This window comes from Chionomys nivalis, chromosome 1 (assembly GCF_950005125.1).
Source record: "Chionomys nivalis chromosome 1, mChiNiv1.1, whole genome shotgun sequence".
In the NCBI taxonomy this organism is placed as follows: domain Eukaryota; kingdom Metazoa; phylum Chordata; class Mammalia; order Rodentia; family Cricetidae; genus Chionomys; species Chionomys nivalis.
The window spans coordinates 57,301,347-57,325,631 of record NC_080086.1 but is presented as its reverse complement, the minus strand read 5'-3'; the positions used below and the strand labels follow the sequence as shown (position 1 = coordinate 57,325,631).

Here is a 24,285-nt window from a genome sequence, read left to right as displayed (position 1 = left end):
TTTCTGTGACATCCTTTTATTAGAAGCCCAAAACTGTTCAAAGGAAAAGCAGCATTCACAGAGCTCTCAAATTAAAGTCATTTGGGGTGTGCGTGTATGTGCACATGTGATCAGGTATATGTATATGTCTGGCATACAGGGGCATATGTATGTATGTGGAAGCCAGAGGATAACCTCGGGTATTATCCCTTAGGTGCCATGCACTTCAGTGTTTTGAGACAGAGTCTTTCTTTAACCTGGAGGTCCCTGATTAAGCTAGGCTGGCTGACCATCAAACATAACACACTTGCCCATCTGTACTCCCTAGTATTGGATTATATGCAGCTCCCACTATACACTCTTTAAAATGTAGATGATAGGGAACGACCTTGGATTCCTGATGCTTGTGCAGCAAGTTTACTACCTGGCCCGTCAGAGTCAGTTTGTATGACTTTTCTTGATCACCTACTAGAAGGCTTTATGCGTGAAAGAAAATTCGCTTCTCAACTGAGACAGCACAGAATTGGATCTGCATTGCCCTGCTCTGAAGTGCTAGGGTTATAGGTGTGTGCTACCTTCAACTCATTTTCCTAAGTGAGACACCAGTTCTAAGACAAGCAGCTATAAGCCTGTATCTTTAGCCCTCCTAAGGGAAGCCTGTGCATGAAGCACATGGATGGGGAGAAATACCTAGCACATTAAAGCAGGATACCAGACAAGGCTTGCCTACAGTGATCACCTGCAATGTATTTATTCAACTTGAACAACAAATACAAATGGATAATTTATACTGTGCCAGACATGCAGAAACACAACAGATAAATATAAAGATGTTACCTAACTGCTTGGAATTTAGATGTGGAGATGGATATTGAATTAATCAAATATTCAGAATATATTTAAAACAACATAGCACAATGTCCTCTGGTCTATGGATGGGTGTGCAGAAGAGTACTTTGGCAATGCACCCAGCATGTGCTAATTCCTACCATCAAAATGAGCACAGAGAGGCTGCAGTCTTCAGAATGTCTGGCTAGTGTGACACCGTGAGGGGACGGGGAGCTGGACATGAACTTGGAAGCCAGATCACACAAGTGTCTTATGTGACAATGTAAGGACAGGCTTCCTTCTTAGCTCTGGAGGAAGTACTTAAAATAAGAATGAACCAGGAGTTAATGCACTTCCAGGAAGTTTGCTCAGGCTCCTGGGTAGAAAAGAGATGTAGAGAAATGGCTGGAAGTAGAGAGGGTAGTCTGAGCTTCCTTGTAGCTCTGCACGTGGGCTAGCTTCCCCTGGGGCAGGGGTGTGATGAGGGTGAGGCACTGTTGACAGGTTCAGTGGAGACAGGAGGAAGAAGAAGATACTTTAGAAACACAGGACTCACCCATACCCAGACAGAAATCACTAATCTTAACTACTGTCACTAGGTTGATATTTTTTTAACGAAGAATTTCATTTCTGATTCTCAAATCTCTGCCAACTTGGAAAAAGACACGGGCTTAATTCCGAAATCTCCTTAAGAGTCCTTGGCCACGAACTTGTATCACAAAACCTTTTAGAATGAAATTGTACCTATCTCCCTAAAATGAATGATTCTCATCCTACTTACTGTCAGGTCAGGAAAATTGGGAAGGCACAATGGTTTTTATAAATGGAAATGGGGAAAAATTTATCTCATCAGTATTTCACAGAATGATTTAGAAATGGACGTTCCTATAAAGTGAACTGAAAATATTTGCTTGGAAGAGCAAATGAAAACAGACAGCACTTAGGAGCTTAGATGATGAAAAGAATTCATGGGGCTTAAAAATGACAAATTGATCCATTTTAAAGCCAAATTATTTACAGTTGATGTATCTGCCAAGACCCAAGGCCACTGCAGAGATTTGCATGGACAACAGGAGCAGATCCAAACGCTGCTGAGGTATGAGGCCAAGGTCATTAAAAGTGTGAAAATTGGACACCAGGTCTGGGTCAAGGCATAGGCTGCTCTTTAGTTTTGCCTCAAATTTCTTCTCAAAGACAGGTGAAGGGAATTCATGGAGAAAAGGAGAACACTGGGAGGAGGGAAAAAACAAAATCTGAGTCACAAAAAAAAAAATGTAAGAAATTTAGCAAAATGGATGTCCAGGTGTTCACTGAGGTGGGACAATTTGATTGATACCTGAAGCCAATGTATTCCTTTTCTCATCTCCCACTCTCACTGCTTTTCCTCACTGTCTGAAGAAACTTTGATGAGATCCAAGCGGTGGCTTTGGAACTGGGAAGCCTACGAGTACAGTGTGAGAGGCAGTGCTTATCACAGAGAGTGATTCAGGCAGGAGCCACTCCATGCATACGTCATCGAAGAGGCTCGTGTCTCCCAATCCATACATGACCTAAGAGGTCTTATGTCTCCTCAACCATATATAAGAGATCTTGTATCCCCCCCCACATTTCTTAATATCTAATTCCAGAAATTTCCTTCAGTATCTCTTGCAGGTTAAAGAGATTGGAAGTGAAACTTTCTATTGCTGTTTTGAAGATACCACCTTGTCACTGCTTGTAAAACTTTGGGAGTTCCCAGCCTGCCAGACTCCGAATAACTTCACAGTTCAGCCACAGTTCTTGACTCTACCCTGGGTCTGGGCTTTGTAAGACTATTCAACTCAGGTCATTTGAACTGATAGCTCGATGGCTCTCCTTCATCAGCTTTCAGTGTGCATGCTCACCACACTTTAATCCCCAGGAGAAGAGGGCCTAGACAGGCCTGTCTGCTGACATGGTATCTATTTCTCTCCCCAGTTCCTGGGAGTCCGGTATTCTCTGCCTTAGTCTCTGGACACCTGCACTATTTTAGCACCTAGAAGACAGGCAATATGCATTTGTACTTCCGGTGCCTTAGTTCAAGTTCCATACTTGGGAGTTCTCACTACGTCGCTGAATGAAAAGATGGATAGATGGCCGAGTGAGTGGAGGATACATGGATAATCAGAAGACTGGTGAGCAGGGAAAGAAATGGACAGATTGACAAAGGGAGGCTAGAGAAGGTGGGATATGGCCCAGCACGAACACAGGTGGGTCTGGCTTACAATTTGTTTGGGTGTGCAATTTAGAGTTTAAAGCCCCCACACAAGATCCCTGTGTGCGATTTAAACTGACAATTAAAATTAAGCTTCTAGTCAGATTGATTAAGTTGGGTCACAACTTAAGTTTTCCAGAGACGCCTAAACTCCCACAGCAAATGCATCTTATTTTTTATTGCCATGTGGTAGAAAAATCTGTGATGGCGTAGAAGTCCAAGTATTAAATTAATTAAACATCATTAAGACATCACTATTATACCGCAAGAGTATACAAACCCCACAAACTTAGCATTCAAACTAAATCTAGGAAGTTAAATTCTTATTAAGAGTAAGCTATGGGGACAACCCAGGAGGTGGAACAACATTAAAATGCTAAAACCTTCTGCTCTAATAAAATCTCAACTGCCTAATTATTAAAAACATTAAAAAAGAAAGAAAAGGTATGGCAACAGAGGGACCCTGTCCATCATCGGAGGAAGCCAAGCGTGTCAGAACCTCGGGGGTATAGCGGGAAGCCAAGCAGCCAATAGTGAGGACCTGGTTTAGATACTATTCACTGAGCTGGGATGGAATCTACATGGATCACAACCCAGGTACAACTGCTGCACCGTGGATTATGCAGCCTGCAGAACTGACACTATCTGTCACCACCTGAGTGGCTCAACCAGCACCTGGCCATCCCTCACCCCCGTGGATTCCCTCCAACCCCTCGGAAACCATCCCCTAGTCACCTGTCCCATTGGCAGGACACCATTCAAATTCAAACCGGGGAAAGGGAAACAGCTTTCCATCCACCTGTGCAAGCCTCACTGATCACAGATGTTTGTAATGTTCCCCTGCCAGCAGCAGTCCTTGGCTGGGAGTCCGCTAATCATGTGCAGTAGCTGCCAGTGTGCCAGCATGCCATGCAAGCTGCCATCTCTGTACTGGAGGAGAACCCAGGTGAGGACAAGCCCCACGCTAGGAACCTGCTCTGGAGTCCAGCAGCACCCACCCTCTTCGCCTGTGGTAATCAGAAGCCAGCAGACTGTGGGCAAAGCGGTTAAAAGAGCTTTTGTCTCTAGGAATGCAACTCAAGTAATTGGTTTGTTGCTCACTAATGACATGGCAGCCCCCAAAATAAACTGCCAGAGAATTCTCTTAACTGATTTCGTGAACGTGGGCTCTGTGCATGCTTGATGCTAGCTGTCAGCCGGGTAATTCAGAAATACTTCTGGGAAGATGATATACAAACATGACAGAACCTCTCCTGCACAGGTGCAAACAGCAGAGACCACCCTGCACCCGGAAACCATGTTAGTAGTGCAAAGCGGTGGCTTCCTGTCAAGATTTCACAGCATGGAGGTGTGTAAAACAAGTCCAACATCAGCACAGCATGGCCATGGAAGGCTCGCGCTAACCCAAGCTCGGGAGACGCATCTTCCAGCTGCACTCAATTTGTCTGAAGGCTGAATGCGTCTCTAGTGATGACCCAGGGATGGCGATGCACACATGCACACATGCGCACATGCACACACTTCGGCATCTCTGTGCTTTCAATGTGGGCACCAAGCAGCACTTTCCTGCCTGGACATTAACACAAACTGACACAGGAAGCAGCCCTGAAGTCAGCATTCCAATTGCCACAGCCCTGTGCCATCAGACTCACATCAGTTACTGCAGGTTTTTTTCGTCACAGAACGGGAGAGTTGGACTTCAGAATGCATAAAGCTCCCCTCGCTCACCTCCTTAATAAACTTCTGCCTGCTGCTACCATGCTTGGAGAGAGGTGGAAAGAATTCAGCTGCAGCACCTGAAGCTGCAAAGTTTTAAAGGTCCTCCTCCGGATGGCACAAAGCCACACATTTCCTCGTTCAGAAATCTGCTAAGTTACAAGGGAGCTCCTTCTTCTTCCTAGTATTAATGACTCAGGAAGCTTCTCCCACCTAGTTCAATTTCACAGGCATTCAAATCACAGATTTTGAGTTTTTAAGCGGCATTTTAATTTGTTGTTATCGCCCTAGGAGTGAAAAGCTCATACGACCAAACACAACACTGTAGCCTCTAGGCTATTAGCCAGCATGCCAAGTAGGTAATGCATCTTCAGGGAAACCAGATTAGAAAGGACAGTAAAACATTGATTTTTTTTTTTTTTTTTTTTTTTTTAAAGAATCCTATACCTGCAGCACAATGCTGAGAAAGCTAGCAAAACAACAAAGGACATTTCCCCAGCAAGGAAGTGTCTTAGTCTCAGTGCTGGGCAGTGAACATTGTTCCACCTGAGCATGGACATATACAAACATAGCAATTCTTCTCCGAATTCGCAGGTTTTGTGAATAATTCCCCACTGAGTGCATACGGAAGCTCGGAGAGAACTGGTAGCCATGTGAACGGCTGCCGGCGAACACCAGTTGAGAAGCCAGTGAGCGAGCAGGTGGAGCCTTTTCTCTCTCTTCCTCCCCCAAAGGAAACAATAGCATTTGTATCAAGTTGAAGCAGCTCAGAAACTCGCCCATTCAAAGGAGTTGTGAGCATTGGTGCAGGGAAGCCAAATTGCATTGTTTTAATCCTCAACGCTTTTGCATCCTGCTCACACATCTCTACATAGTTAAAAGACAAACCCAAATACCATTTATATCAAACAAATCTCCAGAACTTAATTAAATGAGCCTGTGCTCCTGGCTCCTGCATCCACTCTAAAACATTTATTAGGTGAATTCAGGCAGCGGACCTTCCTTCCGCTGGGGTCCCTTGCTCCCCCCATCCCCCCACAAGCACCAAGTAAATGACAAGTCCTTACCGACTTTGGACTCTTCTTGGGAACTGGTAGCCCTAGAAAAAAATGCAACAAGGGGGGGGGGAGACATCATTAGCATATAAATGTTACCTTTTCTTAAAGAACAATCCCCAGGTGTTTCATGGCCACCTAGTCATCTGCAGAGTTCTGTCAGAGTCCTCCCCAGCATCGGAGTTACCAGGCTGTTCATATCGAATCAAAGCTGAGGGAGGAGGAGAGCGAGAGGCAGGAGATCTATCTGCATTAGCTATGCTGACTTGTACTGCAGCAGCCTGGAGGCTGGGAAAAGAAATTCACAGACCTCAGCGGCCTGGGAAATTGAACACTTGGACAGAATCTCAAATGCTCTTCTGGATTAAGAGAGACTTAACTTACAATTAAGTTCAGGATATTCCCTCTCCTTACGATCCACTTGTCAACGGAAATGGACCAATCAGGACAGAGAAAAGAGTATATATTTAGTTTTAAAGGACAGCATGGTTAAATTTATATCCCCCCCACCCTGTCTTTTTATTCCCCTATGTATTTCAGGCAGAGAAATGCCTTCTTTAGCTTGGATGAGCTCAGCCTCAACACAAAGACGAATGCTCTCTCGCCAGCAGAGAAGGGTAAAATAGGAGCACAAGTTCAAGTTGGTCTAGGATACCCTCTGGATCATCAGCACACATCTTGATATCTGTCAGTCATCTGAGCAGCCCCCTAACTTCGCTTCTGGAAAACACTGGGGTTTGGAGTGGGCTCCGGAGAGGTAAGCATGCCATTTGGAAGGAACAAGGAAAATTTCACAAAGCCGAGAGAGAAAAAGACAGCGAGGGAGAAAGAGAACGGCAAAGGAGACAAAGGTGGTGGCTGAACCTGGTGGGCTGTCCTCAGACCCTGTCCTTAGTGGGAGGGAGGACTAGGGCTGGAAGGAACCAGTGATCTCATCACTTCTCGGAAAGTGAGCAGCAATCAGAGGCAGGCTGATGGGGACCCTGTCACCAGACAAGAGTGGGGAAGGGAGGTGAGAAAGGAAAACAAGCACACACTGGTGTTTGGAAAGTAATCATTTCCCCAGCTGCCAGCTCTTCCTCTTTCCCTGTTTGAGCAGAGTGAGACCACAAGCTGTAGATCCCATCTGCACCAACGCCAAACATACATTTGGGACACGATGATTCTGCATGAACATTTCAGCCTGGCTCTGAGAAGTGATTCTGATGTAGCCTGATGAATTTCAAGTCTTTGGGAAGTCACTTGTCACATCTGTCGCCATGCTAAGCCAGCGGAAATAAGAGGAAGTGGGTAGCAATGCTAATGTTGTTCACACTACCAGTGAGGCCTCAGAGAAGTCAGGGGCAAGGCTTGTCACATCACAATAATGGGGTTTCCATGGTTTGACAGAGCAGGTCTCAGATCTCAAAATGTAACACGTCATTAAATATAAATGCTCAATCCTAACACCCCCTACCCACCTTGGGGAGCAGAAACCTTCAGTACTAAGAATATTAGGAAGACACCTCAGGAACATAGTTAAAGAAATTATGACAGGGCAGAAAGTGTGACTGTTTCAAGTGAGACCAAGGCAGGCCATCACTTTGGAAGCTTTTGCACTAATGAATGGAAAGAGCGAGGTTCACTTTTTAAGACTGTTAAAGTAATTAAATAGCACAAAATCTTTGAGAGCCTCTGCCCCGGATGTTCTTTTACCTTCCTTGGCTGACATCATCTATGAAGAAATGTTAGGAGTAGCCAGTTTCAATTAGGGGAAAATCATTTTGCTGAATTAATTAACACATACAAAGATTTAGCTGAGGATTTACTTACAGATTGCAGACTGGGTCGAATAATTTTTATATGACTTTAAGAATTGGGTGCTTTTATTGGTCAATAGGATGCCCTCAATGAATCTTTATCAAATGATATTACTGAGTTACTGCATACATTCTGAAACTACATACTATATATATGTATATAGTATGTATAAACTATATACATGGTTATGTACACATTCTCTCCTAATTCTTACACACTTACTTGGAATAAGCCAAAGTTTCATTTAGTTAGCTTTTATAAAACTTGATTGATCAGTATCCATTGACTTCTTATAGAGACTCTAACTAACTTTGTAAGACTATGGTCTGGGCAGTCACCAACTGTCCCTTAAAACTGACATTTGTAAGGCAATGGTATGTCATTCTCTGCCACAGAGGGACCATCACACATTCCCTACGGTGCATCCACATAGAGGCTCACTGCAGCATTCTGCTATGGGGAAACTGAAAACCACCAGAACTTCTAAATAGCTTGTGGGGTAATCAACTCACAAAGCACTCCACAAGCTTTGAAGGAATGAGCTCTCTCTGCAGGCAACAATGCAGAGACTGCCTCCAAATGAGTGTGAACAGCACGAGAATGGTAGTTATAAATGAAGGGAGGCAGTAAACTCAGACACCAGTTTTGCCCTCTGTGAATGTCCCCAAACCGATATCATGGACATCATCATTACTGATCTCACTAAGGTAATAAGATAGCAAATTTAAAATAAAAATTAGCTAATAGCCCTTCTACTATCAGCAATATCAACCAGTAAGAAAGAAATGGGGCTAACCAATTAATGTATGTTTGTTTGTTTCCTCTAGGAAGCTGCCCATATGGTGTTCTAGAAGGTCCCAGTTAACCTGACCATCCCCAACACGCGCGCGCACACACACACACACACACACACACACACACACACACACACGGTTTCTTTGTGTTCTATCCTGGAACTTGCTCTGTAGACCACACTGGCCTCGAACACTCCGTGATCTGCCTGCCTCTGTCTCCACCATGCCCAGTCCCATAAATTGGATTTTGCAATAAATAAGAACACCTCTTTATAAGAGGCCTTTGCTTTTCTCTGTTAGTCAGCTGCTGAAACTTTCATTTTCAAAGCCACACCCCTTGACAGAAGCCCAAAGTAGGTTATGGCCACAAATTAATATTTAAAGAGTCAAAATCAAGACACTTCACTTGACTGTTTTAAAATGGGGGGCTGGGGATCAAAGATTTGTTTTAGGCCCATATGGCCATTAAATCTTAAAATCTAATAAATATGAATGCTGGAACAAACTTCCTTGTTACAATTTATAATTTATTTCTGTAAAACTATTTAGAAGGATTGAAAGTAGTTGGGAAAAGCCCTAGAACAGTCACTTTGGGGACACATTCTCTAAGCCTTAGACACCGTGGCACACAGCTCTTCCCGACAAAGAGGTAACTGCACACCACCCTGTGCTGGGTAGAATCTAGGAGGCAATGTTAGTCTTTTCTTTCTTCATGGCATAGCCCTGGATTGCTTAAGTAAATTTCTTTCTTTCTTTTATTTTTTTTTGTGCACCCTGTGGCAGCCGGAAGGAGGGTTGTGCTCTATAAACTACGCCCCATATTGCTTGAGGCATATGGGCCCAAGCAGCACCTGTCTTAATGGGCTCATATGGTCCACTCAAGGTAAGACGGTTTCCCCAAAGAGGGAGAAGAAAGCATTTATGGATGGCGCCATCTGCTCTTAGCACCCAAGCAACAGCAAATGCTACTTCTAAGAGACTCCAGAAAACTTTTACAAGGAGGCATGCGCTTAAGGCGTGAGCCTGTGTGTGATCTATGCAGTGAGAAAAGCCTGGGCCCTGCATCTCTAAGCTCCTCCAGCAGAGAAAACAAAAGGCAAATGATCTGCTAGTGAGTGGGACGCCACCATTAACACAACAGGAGTGCTCTCTCCCCCACTAAACACCACGGCCCCCAACTTTGTTCCCAGACTCTCTCACATTACTAAATGGAAGAGTGAGATTTTAGATGAGATCTTATAATGGCTGGGTACAAGTAACTTGCAGGGAAAAGTAACACTGCAGCCTTTGGGAAGCAAGAAAGTGATACACAGAAACACCATTTTCTTTGGCTCATGGGATTCCAGGTCCCTTTACTACCTATGTCATTATCTCCTGCAACAAGGACAGCTTTAGTCATGAATATACATATACACATGAATGCTATAATAAACAAAAATCTGCACGTTTGCGAACAACTGCAAGGGTTATCATTAACTTCTGCACCTTGCAAGTCACTTTTTTCCCTGAAAATGAACAAAGACACATCACTCTCCCTTCCTTATACTAAGAGGATTGAACCTAGGGTCTCACGCATGCCAGGGCAATGCTGTACCAGCTGAGCGATACCATCAGTCCTTGGTTTTGTTCTCTTTTTATTTTTGAGACAAGGTCTCAGGCTGGTTTTGAACTCATGACCCTCCTGTTTCAACTTCTGAACACTAGAAATATATGGTAGGCTACCATGCCAAACTGACGCATAATTTTGTCTAGGTAAACATGTGTTCTTGCCCTAAGGACAGAGTAAAATGGTGAAGAAATAGGGGTGCTCAGCTGAGCTGTCAGGAAAGCTAAACAGAAACTTCATTTCAGATAAGCGAGGAGTGAATCTGGAGTCGCTGGGCTCCTCTATGGCCCCAGCATCCTCCAGGACTAAAGGAAATAAGGAGTCAAGCAACCCTACCTGACTGACAAAATGAAGAAAAAATCTGGGTGTTGAAAGGGCGAATTCTGAAGTCACTGTGATACACAAAGAGGATCTAACTAATAATAAACTGTACAGCGTCACTCGCTGGCACTTCCTTCATTATGGCTTCCATTCTCCTTTCACTGGGTCTCCAGATACGGCCACCCCACTAGAAACACTTTGCTTTTCTTTAAGCGTTCCCACAAATTCTAGGTCACTATTATGTACGCTACTGAACACATCTCCTTTTTCTTGAAACTGGCTAAAAGGAAGTATCTAGAAAATGACTGTGAGGGGGAGGAACTGCAATTGAAGAACACATTTAATATATAATAATAATAATAATAATAATAATAATAATAATAATAATAATAATAATAAATAGGGGGCTGGAGAGATGGCTCGGTGGTTAAGAGCACTGACTGCTCTTCCAGAGGACCCGGGTTCAATTTCCAGCACCCACATGGCAGCTCACAACTGTCTGAAAATGCAATTCCACAAGATCTGACACCTTCACATCAATGCACATAAAATGAAGTTAAATAAGTCATTAAAAAAATATTTTTTAAAAAATAATAATAAATAATATTTTGAAGCAAGACGCTGCTCTGAATGCTGTTTCTGCTAGGTAACGCATCACCCTGTTTACAGTGATGGGGACTACTGATCCGCAGACATCCAATGGGTGGGACAGCTCGCTGAGAACAAGGCTCCTCCATGAAAGCAGAAATGATGCTAGTTTGAAAACAAGTACTCTTGAAACAAGCCACGAACATCATTCCTTACCAACTTGCGTTTTTGTTTGTTTTGTTTGATAGAGAACTCGTAAAGGGGATATAATATAACAGACATAAATGAGAATGTTAATTTCCACTGATACAATTTATATGCAGATACAATTTAAATGCAAGGGGGAGCTCAGGTTGGAAGGAATATGGAAAGAGTCACTCACAAGTTTCACCACAGTGCAGGGAAGCCCTACCACAGGACACAAGTTAAAATGACTTAAAGCAGTGAGCGAGGCTGCAGAGGCTGATGACTTGATAAAGAGAATCAGCCACGCAGTAGGTAAATCCTGTTGAGAAGTTTCTTCTTTGTTGACAATGAATAATGAAAGAGGCTGGGACTGGGAACAGCCACCTCAAACTCTGGTCAACAAAGTAGTAAAACGAGAGACAGTATTTCAGCTAAGACCAGAATCATAAGAAGGAACCTGGCATGAGATTATTCATCCACCCAAGATCTCCTGAGCTCTGCATATGCCTAGCAGAGCATGGCTGTGGCGATCCAGGAACTTGGGGTATGACCTTTGTGCTAGAGAGGGTCCCGGTCTGTTCACAAACCCAAAATAACAGAGTGATGAGCATGAACCACCACGATAGAAGGCCAGCCTACCACATAGAGAACAGAGAAAAGAAACCAATTTTGCCAGGAAGAAGGGAGCAGAGGGAATGGCTGGAATCAAAGAACAGTCAGAGTTTGCCCATGGGGCAGGGGAGAACCTGGCAACAATATGCAATGACTGATGATTGCCTGAATAAGGATCATGACTTTTAAGGTTGTTTCAGGCTAAATAAGTATATCAACACAGACTCAAAGCAAAGCTCAAGTCAGGGTACATTTCCACTGATGCATCTGACAGACACAATACATCACAAAATTAAATCCATAAAACAAAATGAAAAATTATTCTAGTTTGGACTGTTTGATTTCCCCCCCATCTTTCCTCTAGCCAAAAGCTATCATCAACTCTGCTGAGTAATTTTTCAATGCAAACACAGTGTCAGCTGCCAAGAACACGTGGATCAGACTCACTGGCCCCAGAAAGATGAAGACATTCTTCTTTGGCCACTATGAAATAGCATCATCCATATAGTGCAGAGGGCTAGATGGATTTCAGGATCTAGAGTAAGGAGTTTCATGCTGTGCCACCTGGCATCTTGCAAAGAAGATTAAGAATACAGCTGTACAGGTTTTACAGCTATAGAGAAGTTGGCTTCAATTACACAGGACATATAGCCTAATAAATATGTCCCTAGGAGAAATAAACGGCTTGTGAAGCTGGTGATTGCTAATGGTTACAGGGCCTTTCACCTCTAAGTCAGAAGCCCCAAACTGACACAGACGTGGAGAGACTTGAAGCATTAATACTATGCAAGGGCTGCTGAAAGACCAAGGAAGGATGGATGAACTATATTCAAGCAATTCCTCAGAAATAAATGGTCACTGGAGAAAAAATATCACTGAAATGGAAGGATGTTCCTACAGTTCATTCAAAAGCTTAGGAAGTATGGGCTGGGGTTGTTGCATGAGAGTTGAAAAAAAAAAGCCCAAATTCATATGAAGTATACCTCTAACTTGAAGGGTGGAAAATCTGCCTTTTTTTCTTGTTTCTAACATACATATACATCTTTTAAAAGCGAGAACTGTGTGTAAAAACATCTGGTGATCATTGATGTACACTGCTCTTTACGCTCACTCTTTGAGCAAGTCCTAAAAGTTTCCTTACTGTCCAGATGAGAAAACTGTCCTACTAAGTGTTCGATAACATGGTCAAGGGTACATTGCCATGGAAGTAGCCAAGGAGACTGCATCACATGCTTTTTTGGGCAACAGACCACCACGAAGGGATGGAAACTACAGTTGTCTATGCAGTACAATATGAACATACAGAAACATTTCTATACATCCTCATGGAGAATGTAGCTTTCCCATCTGCAAATAGGCCAGTCTGTCATGGTATCTCAGACCCATGTTCATGACTTAAATTTAGGCAGATGGTTCTCGTCTATACGTGGAGTCTCTCTATAGCTAATTTCTTAACGCGCCTCTGAGTCATTACTCTAAGCCCCAGTACCTAGATCAGTGCCTGTGGAAAGTTGTACATGCTGAAAATTCAGTCAGATCTGTGTCTGACTGGGGCCAAGAAGCCAACGGAAAGCTATACCACTGACCCCTAACAGTTGGAAACAGAATGGTAATAGTTTCATTCGCTTTGCCACTGTTTCCTGACAGTCCATGATCGAAGGATTTCTTTCTAATGGGGTGGAAGGAAAAGAGGTAATGAGTCAGAGGAAGGGGTGGCTGTGGCCCCTTCCCTTCATAAAGGGAAAGAAGAACAGTCACTTTAGCAAGTCTGTTCGGTCATGATGTGGTACAGGGACAGTCCTTCTCCAGGGAATACCCTAGCAAGATGTACCACTTCAAACTGGAATTGAGGCAGTTCTCAGAGTTCTCTACATCATGTGGGCTATGAATATTTGCAATTATTCAGGGGGTCTTACCTCACTCTAAAAATATTGCCCTCTCTGGGGAACGTTCCTGGAATGACAGACCACTAGCCTCAAGGATCGATTGCTACCTGTATGGACGTTTCAAGACTGGCCTTGAGAATTCTTCCTTCCTCACTAAGAAGCTGTGGGGGTGGGGAGACTGGGGTGCCCTGGAAACTACCGAAGTCCCTTTGGATTTCAAAGTTTGACTTTTAATAGTATTAGGAAGTAGGGAGCGGATTACGAAACAATAGCTCAAAATAGAGAAAAACTCAGTAAGAATTCCTCTTCCAAAAACAGGATGCCGTGTGTGTCCCTATTTTAAGGTCACTGGCCTCCAAGGGAAAGCTGCCACTGTAATTGGTACTGAGGCTCTTCTGGGTTATAAAATCTACACCAGGACCCTTTCCTCCGGCACTGCTGACTTTGGGCCGATTCTCATCCCAGTTGCTTATTTTTAGTAGTATAAGTAAGCAGGGAATGAAGAGAGCTATCTAGTAGAATATTCTGAATTTTATCTTTACAAGACACCCAAATCCTGGAGAGGGAGTGGCTCTAGGGCATTCTTTCTCCCTCCCACCACCAGGCCTCTATCTAAGCATTCCCGTCTCCCCTGCCATTGTCTTGTCTTCCCTAAATGACTACAAGGGCCTCCTCGCTGGACCCTTAGCCTTATTGTTGGTGCCCTTTGATTTATTATACACAGAGACCAGAGATGGCATTGTGTAGTACAGATCCAGTGATATGGTCCTTGGCTACATGCCCCTTTGCTTCCCAGCATCACTTCGGTGAATCTCCCGGTCTTCCCTGCAAGCCACCACGCCCTCCTTCATCTGAGCTGCCTTTGCTCCATTTCCGTTCCGCCTGAGTCACTTTGTCCATGTGTTCTAGTCTAGCTGTCATTCTCGCCTGAACTCTTTGCTCTGCTCCCCGGACACTGTCACTGGCTCCTGCCCCATTTGGGAACAATAAGCCTGGCACTCTACGCATGCACCAGCTTCTCCTCTTCTCAACACGAAGACCTCAGAATTCAACTAGGCCACCAGCCAATATGAAGTGACCCCTTTCATCATAATTGACTCACAAAGTCCAGTTTGTGTCCAGATACCACAACACTCCCTAAAATAACTTTATTTGCCTGTATCTTTATCTGTTGTCATTGCTTATTAGGTTGTCTTTGGCCCACTTCCTCTGTCTATGCTGAGCTTTAAGGCATAGCTGGACCTCAGGTCAGTAAACGTCTTCCTAACGAGTACATGAATGTGCAGACCTTATGGAGTGAGCCTGTATTTCAGGGCTGCGGCAAAAGCTGCGGAGGCATCGGGGAGGGGGCCCCCTGGCCTTTCATTCTATCCCCACACCACTGCTGCAGGGCCTCTTTATGCTTGCTCCTTGCTCCGTTTCATTTATTTATTTATTTATTTATTTATTTATTTATTTATTTATCTATCTATCTATTTATTTATTTATTAAAGATTTCTGCCTCCTCCCCGCCACGGCCCCCCATTCCCTTCCCCCTCCCCCAATCAAGCCCCCCTCCCCCATCAGCTCGTTTCTTGATTTATTGTTAAGTCACCAGCTTCAGCTTAACTCCGGAGCCGCCTCACTCCTCACAGAACAAGGTTCTACTGTGCCACCTTGTGTCCTGACTTCCTATGACAACCACAAGCTTGCTTCTCGGAGCTCAAACCCAGGAAGTGCTCAGTTCTCAAGGACTGTTTTCCATCTGAGACAAGAGCTTGCTTAAGAAACAAACCTCCATTCCATTCCGACAGGAGCTGTAAGGCTCCAACTGGCTCCTTTCGCCCTCACACAACTGCTAACTGAAGACGGGCAGCTGCTTGCTGCGGGCAAAGCCATGCATCTCTGGAGCAGTCCTAACGTCAGCACCCTGATGAGGGTGGCGACTCCTCTTTTGTCACAATGGTTTTGTTTTTGTTTTCAATTTTATGGGAAGGTGACTTTCTAATGTCTTCTGTAAGGATGTGGCAATTTCATCTGACTTTATTACAGACTGCTTAACTGCAACTAAGGACCCCCCCTCCCACCCCAAAGCCAACTTTAAAAAGTCTCCCATACTTCAGACAGCACAGGTTGTGGTTAATAACAAGACGGTCCCCAACTGGAGTCTGTGGCACTGTACTATTCAAAGAGCCTGTGGATCAGGCCAAAGAAGCCACTTACGCAGGGGTCAGGCTTTCCAGAGAGCAAAGGACATATCATGTGAGAGCCCACTTATGTCCCATGGAGATATTAAATGTCTTCAAAATCCTCTTGATGAAACAGTGTCTGAAGTGGGCTAAGTGACTGTAGGAATTACTCAGGGGGGATAGGAGGGAGTTTCCTTGGCTGTCAACTTCTAATGAATAGAAACCAATCATTGTAGCTTTGGGAGAGGGGATCATGCTTAGTTCAGGTTCCAACCAGTCGAGTCTCATTGTGCTAAAAGGATTTACTTACAGGCAAAATATGGAGTCCGCATCACATCCTATCTCTCTCTCTCTCTCTCTCTCTCTCTCTCTCTCTCTCTCTCTCTCTCTCTCCCTGACGCTGACACACACGCGCGCACGCGCACACACACACACACACACACTCACAGTCCCATTCTAGGTAAGCCTCATTACAATTAACTTTTATAGGTCAAGTGTATTTAAGATGCAGGAAATACCCAAGAACTTCGAGGCCACTGCACGGAATATTTTAGCTAGGAAAAAAGACAGGGAATGGAGCACCATGTTTAGGACAAGGAAAGTACAATGGAAATGAAAGCTGTGCTGACCCCATAAGCATGCAAGTCACCACTCACTGTGGAGGGCAAATACCAAAGACCCCCTTGCTTCTCTGTCTGAACTTAGCTGCTTCCTGTTGTTTCTCTTGGCAAACCAGGCTAAAAGTTAATGCGGATGGGAGATCTCAATGCCAGCAAACACTCAGAAAGGATCTTTAAGGCTGCTATGAAGTTCCTGAGATTTTTTTTTCTTTTAAAATGTAAAACAAAGACAAAACAAAAACACCAGTGATGGGTATTTTGGAAATCCTCAAGTGCAGTGAATGTGCCCAGCTCATTCCGTTTCTCCCTTTTGCTTTTGGATTTGACAGTCTTTAGGTTACCCTACTAACTTTAAGAAGGCAGGACTACACAAAAGGGTTTTATCAATAAAGGTCATAGTAAGAAAGGGAGGTACACAGAAGAGTAACAAATGTAACCGTGGCCTGGGACTCTGCCTGTCCTTCAATTCAGAGTCCCTGGAAGCAGTGGTCAGAGGAGGAAGAGTTCCCTAGACATCCCCACATGCTCTCCTGTCCTGTCTTCCTCTTCCTGGGGGCCTCTTCCCTACAGCGGCGCTCTTTGGAATTCACATTTCCCAAACCAGCACATTTTTGTCAACTGGAGTTGAGCAACTGCACACAAGCTGCCAATTCCTCACTTTGCAAACTAGAACATCCTCAGAAGGATGTAAAAAGCAGGCCAAAGGCACTCGACTGTCTCACTGGAGACTTCACTGGGAGAGCTTCCCCACTCTGCTCATTTTTCTCTCTTAGGCAGCAGAAAGAGCACACCAGTCACCTCGCCCCTCTCCCCCAAGTACAAAGTGGCAGCGCCTGTCCATGTGTTTTTCTTCCTCTCCTCCAGGCACCATCCACCCAGACAATGCAAGGGCTGTAAAAGTAACAACCTTCTACTCCACTGGTGTGCGGAGAGGGTGACAAGCCCATGTCAGCGTGTCAGTCCATCTTGGTTACCACACAGAGGGTGCCCTTCTACCCATATTTCAAATAACCACCAGGAAGTTAAAAAACAGGCTGAGCCTCGGCTAATGGCAGCAGTCACAGGGGGCTGTCACAACTGGCCAAGGCATGACTTCCATTCCTGAGGGGGTACAGGATAAAAATAAGAAATGAGAAAGTGAGAAATGAAGCATCTTCTGTCTAAGTTCAACAACACCAAAAGATGATAGAGAAATCGTCGTCGCTTGCACTTTAAAGAGCAGAGAACAGAAACTATAATAAGCAAACAAAAATGAACATCAAAGGGATTCTCAAACTTGGTTCTCAGGATTGACTCTGTCCGCCCATCTTCAGATACTGATTATCACCGCTGGGGGATGGGAGCTATCACTGGCAGCAAGACTTCACCGGAAAACCAGCCTTTCCCTCCTTCAGCTTCCCGGGGCGGTAAGGAAAAGTTGCTTTACCAAAGCAGACTAATTCCACAAACACAGAAGTCTATTAATTCATGGGCAGTGCTGCTATTTTTAATGCAATCATCTGTTACTTTGGTAGGTGGTATCTACTGCAAAAGTCACTAGAGAACATAATCCATTTTTAACTTTAGAAACAACAACAGCAAAAATGTCTAAAAGAGGACAGACAATTCTAACGATCTCCAAATGATTTTTATAAACTGGTGTTCATGTCATCTAAAGGAAAGGTCTTTTTATTTAATATAGCTTTTATAGGGTTAATCGTGCCAGATCAATGACCATAACAGCGGACAAAGTAGAAGCCTAATTAAAAACCCAGGGCACTGAATGAGGTCAGCAGGTCACTGACACAAGGACATGAAGGGATACCTCCTACTTCAGGTCTTATAGGGCCTTTATTTATTTGTTTGTTTTTCGAGATAGGGTTACTCTGTAGCTTTGGAGCCTGTCCTGGAACTCGCTCCGTAAACCAGGGTGGCCTCAAACTCCCAGAGATCTGCCTGTTTCTGCCTTCCGAGTGCTGTGTGCCATCACCACTATAGTTTTTTTTTTTTTTTACTGTTCTATAATGTGACTTCCTAATGGCTGCTAAGCTGTGGCTATGAAAACTGATCCTTTGAAGAATTGCTCTTCAAAACTGGACTCAGAAAACAGTGCAGTAGAACAGTTGCTGGCTCAGGTAATGGCACAGTGAGAGTTCTCGGTGCAGCAGCAGGCGACAGTAGGGAAGCCGTGAGCAAGCATGCTAGACTTTACATGTTTACTTTCCTGGCCTCATCCATGAGAAGGTAGTGCCATGCTGAAGCTTGCTGGGTAAGTAGCATTTATTATATGTGACAAGAAAAAAAAATAAGAAAATTTAAAACAAACAAAATATGACAATAAGGAATCAGAGAAAAACCCAGGCAACAACTTGGCACCAAAGAGGAACATTTGATGTTGCCAGGAGGAAGCTGAGACTTGTAAGAAGTCAATGCTATTTTTGAAGACACTAAGATTCTACTAATAAGAAATCTAAAGACTTATGTTCAGAGATAAGGGCTGAGATTAGTATCTGAGCAGGGTTATAAACAAATACAGAGAACACACAAGTTGGAGACCACGTTTACATCTGTCAGTGACAATGGGAAGACTCAGGAAGCATCCAGGAATTTCTTTTTTTCTTTTATCACCTCTGTTCTTTTTCACCTTTTATTCAAAGTAGATTTTTCCTCCTATAATATATCCTGACTATGGTCCCCCCCTCTATTCCTCCTACCTCCTCCCCTCCCCTCTGGATGCACCCCTTTCTGTCTCTTATTAGAAAAAAGAAACAGGCTTCTAAGGGATAATGTGATGAAATAAAACTTTAAAACAACACATCAGAATTGGACAAAGCAAAGAGAAGGAAAGGAGCCCAAGAGAAGCCAGGAGAAACAGAGACCTACTTGTTCACACACTCAGGGATCCCATAAAACACTTCCCTTAAACTGGAAGCCATAGTATAGACACAGAGGACCTGGTGAGGACCCATGCAGGCCCTCATTCCAGCGAATTCTTTTTCTTTTTAATTGATTTTATTGAGCTATACATTTTTCGCTCTCCCCTCCTCTTGAACCCTCTCCCATGGTCCCCAGACTCCCAATTACTCAAGAGACCTTGTCTTTTTCTACTTCCTATATAGATTAGATCCATGCATGTCTTAGGGTCCTGGTTGTTGTCTAGGTTCTCTGGGATTGTGAATTGTAGGATGGTTTTCTTTGCTTTATGTCTAAAAGCCACTTATGAGTGAGTACAATAATATTTGTCTTTCTGGGTCTGGGTTACCTCACTCAATATGGTGTTTTCAAGATCCATTCATTTTCTGTAAATTTCAAGATATCATTATTTTTTTCTGCTGTGTAGTACTCCATTGTGTAAATGTACCACATTTTCCTTATCCATTCTTCAGTTGAGGGGCATTTAGGTTGCTTCCAGGTTCTGGCTATGACAAACAATGCTACTAAGAACATAGTTGAGCACATATCCTTGTGGTACAATTGAGCATCCTTTGGGAATATACCCAAAAGTGGTATTGCTGGGTCTTGAGGTAGGTTGTTTCCTAATTTTCTGAGAAATCACCATACTGATATCCAAAGGGACTGTACCAGTTTGCCCTCCCATCAGCAAAGGAGACATGTTCCCTTTACCCCACAACCTCTCCAACATCAGTTGTCATTAGTGTTTTTGATCTTGGCCGTTCTTACAGGTATAAGATGAAATCTCAGAGTTATTTTGATTCTCATTTCTCTGCTGGCTAAGGATGCTGAACATTTCCTTAAGTGTCTTTCAGCCATTTTAGATTCCTCTGTTGAGAGTTCTCTGTTTAGGTCTGTACTCCATTATTTTTTTTATTGGATTATTTGTTCTTCTGATGAATAATTTCTTGAGTTCTTTGTATATTTTGGAGATCAGACCTCTGTCTGATGTGGGTTTGGTGAAGATCTTTTCCCATTCTGTAGGTTGTTGTTTTGTCTTGTTGACCATGCCCTTTGCTTTACAGAAGCTTTTCAGTTTTAGGAGGTCCCATTTATTAATTGTTTCTCTTAGTGTCTGTGCTGCTGGAGTTATATTTAGGAAGTTGTTTCCTGCGCCAATGTGTTCAAGTGTACTTCCCACTTTCTCTCTATGAGGTTCAGTGTGGCTGGCTTTATGTTGAGGTCTTTGATCCATTTGGACTTGAGTTTTGTGCATGGTGATAGATATGGATCTATTTTCATTCTTCTACATGTTGATATCCAGTTAAGCCAGCACCATTTGTTAAATATGCTTTCTTTTTTCCATTTTATATTTTTTGCTTCTTTGTCAAAAATCAGGTGTTTGTAGGTATGTGGATTAATATCTGGGTCTTCGATTCAGTTCCATTGGTCATTCTGTCCCCCCCCCCCCCGCCAGTATCAGACTGTTTTCAGTACTGTAGCTTCTTTGTAGTAGAGTTTGAAGTTAGGTATTGTGATGCTTCCAGAAGTTCCTTTATTGTATAGGATTGTTTTGGCTATCTTCAGTTTTCTGCTTTTCCATATGAAGTTGGGTATTGTACTTTCGAGGTTTGTGAAGAATTCTGCTGGGATTTTGATGGCATTGCATTAAATCTGTAGATTGCTTTTGGTAAGATTACTATTTTTACTATGTTAATTCTACCTACCCAAGAGCATGTGAGATCTTTCCATTTTTCTGGTGTCTTCTTCAATTTCTTTCTTCAGAGATTTAAAGTTCTTGTCATACAGGCCTTTCACCTATTTGGTTAGAGTTACTCCGAGATATTTTATGCTATCCATGGCCATTGTAAAGGGTGATGTTTCTCTGATTTCTTTCTCAGTCCATTTAACATCGGTGTAAAGAAGGGCTTCTGATTTTTTTTTTAAAGTTAATTTTGTATCCTGCTACATTTTAATAAGTTATAGAAGTTCCTTGGTAGAATTTTTGGGTTCACTATATAAACTATCATATCATCAGCAAATAGTGAGCGTTTGACTTCTTTTCCAATTTGTATCCCCTTGATCTCCTTTTGTTGTCTTATTGCTCTTGCTAGGACCTCAAGAACTATATTGAACAGCTATGGAGAGAGTGAACAACCTTGTCTTCTTCCTGATTGAGGTGGGATTGCTTCCAGCAAATTCTTAGTGAAATGTGCTGCTAACAGATATGAGGTTTACCTTCACGGAATAAAGGAAAAAGAGTATTCTACAGGGCAAACAGACTCAAAATCAAGAGCAGGAAGGTGCCTCTTCCTTTAATGAGGAGGAAGAATTATCATTATGGCATTCCTTTTCTTCTTTTAATATAGGATACAACATTCAAAGTTGCTGATAAAAGTTAATTTTCACCCAGAACTAGGTGGGGGGGGGTGCAGAGAAACCTGTGGGAGAAAAAGTCCACAGGTGTTGAGCTTTTATTAAGACAAATTACATTAGTGAAAAAACAGAAAATGTTACTTGTTGGGATTTTGAGATGGCGACAATGTACTAAGAAATGGTCCACAGCAGGTCTCTATGCATCCATGAACTACATCCATCCACCACCCCTCCCTATCAGTGTCTTCATGCAGCCTTTGGGGTGCCCGTGGACCAACCAGATACAGAGATGATATGACAGGCCCATGGCATAGGGAACTGATGCAATTAAACTAACTGTATTCAAATTTAAAAAAAAAATTCAAGAGATTGTTACAAAACAGATGAACAGGTCCCGTCAAATACTGACCATGCACCGCCGGCTCCCAGCTCCAAGTCCTCTCTAGACTTCAAAGCTCTACTTCGTCAGTTCTCACAGGTGACAAGCTGTCATCTAAGGGATATTTGCTAAGCCTGTCAGGCAGTTTTGCCTCTGACATCTAACCAGGGATGCTGCTAGCCATCTATAACGTGGCTGTGGACTTTAGAGAAAGAATCACTTGGCTCGTGTGTCACAGTGCAGCATCAGAGATTCTGCCCTTGCCTGACTGTCACATGGATAAGCCCCCTAATCATCTCCCCTCTGAGTCATTTTTTTTGTCTGTTTGGTTTTGTTGTTGTTGCTTGTTTGTTTGTTTTTCCCGAGAGGAGTTCTCTGTGTAGCCTTGGCTCTCCTGGAATTCACTCTGTAGACCGGGCTTACTTCAAACTCACAGAGATCCACTAGTCTCTGCCTCACGAGTGCTGGGATTAAAGATGTATGCCACCACTGCCTGGCTTTCTGACTCATGTTTCCTACAATTCTACACCACATGGAGAGAACACATGTGAAAAATTGTGAGTCTGTTCCACAGCGGAGTACACATCCCTACACATATACATTTACATATATGTACAGGTGTGCACAAATATGTTCACAATGTTATGTGAAAAAGTTCCCATCTTTCCATAGTGAGATATACTCTGATAAGTTTATAGTCTCTTTCACTTAAAATAAAATGCCAGTTATAGTCTAATTAATAGACTGATTTCATGGCTGGTAGTAGGTCTACCTAACAGTTTGCAGAACATTCATTGATTTAATAAGTCCCACCAATGTATGCTTCTTCTGCTCTTATTCCAGACTCCGGACAAAGGCAGGCATTCCTGCAACACGTGGATGCAGATAGGGCATTTCACAATGAGTGTGTCTAAGAAGGAACTGACGACTCCACAGGAGGATTCTGCCCACTCCTCTTCCAGTATCCAAATGCAGGCGAGGACTAGACTCAGAGGGGAAATTCAGGGATCATTTTTGGCTTCTTCTTTTTTCTCCTCCTCTCATACCCTCCCCTCCTCTCCCTTTGAGACAGGGTTTCTCTGTATAGCTATAGCTGTCCTGGAACTTATTCTGTAAACCAGGCTGGTCTCAAACTCATAGAGAACTGCCTGCCTCTTGACACCCAAAGGTGGGGATTAAAGGGGTGTACCACTACCACCACTTTTTCCCTCTTTTAACTAGAATCAATGAAATTAGTGCCTGTAAGTATTCTAGTCAGATTTGACTGTCAACTCGGCAGAGCCTGAAGTCACTCAAGAAGGGAGTCTCATTCAGCTCAGACTGACCTGTGGATATACCTATGGGTGACTGTATTGGTAACTGATGTAGGAAGGCCCATAGGACTGTTGGCAGCACCATTCCTGAGTGAGGCAGCCCTGGGCTATGTAGGAAGCTAGCTTTCATGGTTACTGCAGGACTTCCTGCCTGCAAATAAGTTCTGTGGTTATGAGTGGGATATATATGGAATACTAAGCAGGCCTGCCTTCATTTCCCATTTGAGTTTCTGCTCTGGTTTCCTTCAGTGATAGGACTGTTATGTGGAAGTGTAAGCTGAAAAGAACCATTTTCTCCCCTAAGTTGCTTTTGGTCATGGAATTTGTCACAAAAGATTGAATCTAGAACAGTAAGGCACATGGTATGTTTTTCAACATACACAATCCATGCATTTGCATGCTACGTGGTATAGGGTAGATGAGTAGTAAAAACAGAGAGGTTGTAAGGCTCATGAGGCCTAAGATAGTTACTATCTTGTTTTTTACACAAAGTTGCCACCCTCCCCCCCCCCCACACACACACACAGCTCACCCACTGCATTATGCCACTCTCCCCAACAGCCCAGGACACATGGCCCTTGATCTTAACTGCTGCCACTCTGAGCTCCCAACCCTTGCTCAACCTCAGCTACAGCTCCTTCACTCCTACTCCTCTAATGCGTTCTTTCACACGAGCCAGAGTGATGATCTGCCAATGTTAGAGTAAGCTTTTCCTTCCCCTGGGTGAAAATGGATGTCACTGTGAGCACGGCGTTCTAACTGGTCCCCAGTTTCTGTCCTCAGTTATGACTCTTATTGCTCGTTGTCCCTAGTCACACTGGCCTCCTTTCCATTTCTTTCCTCCTTCCCTGCAGTGGTCTCTTGTGTTTTGCCAGCTAATGTAGAGAAGTCACCCTTCCTAACTCCCCCCACCCTGCCCACCCCACGATTTGACCTCGTCTCGGCCTGACACCT

The 24,285-nt window shown here is 43.5% G+C and overlaps 1 protein-coding gene across 19 annotated transcripts in view; it reads right to left on the bottom strand.

The window, feature by feature from the left end:
* The window catches only part of Magi1 (membrane associated guanylate kinase, WW and PDZ domain containing 1), a 618,948-nt gene that overhangs the window by 36,398 nt on the left and 558,265 nt on the right, over window positions 1–24,285 (bottom strand). For all 19 annotated transcript variants that reach the window (XM_057790328.1, XM_057790346.1, XM_057790384.1 and 16 more), the window contains one exon: window positions 5,824–5,855. In XM_057790328.1, coding sequence (XP_057646311.1) covers window positions 5,824–5,855 — 32 coding nt within the window. The remainder of the gene's footprint in view (window positions 1–5,823; window positions 5,856–24,285) is intronic.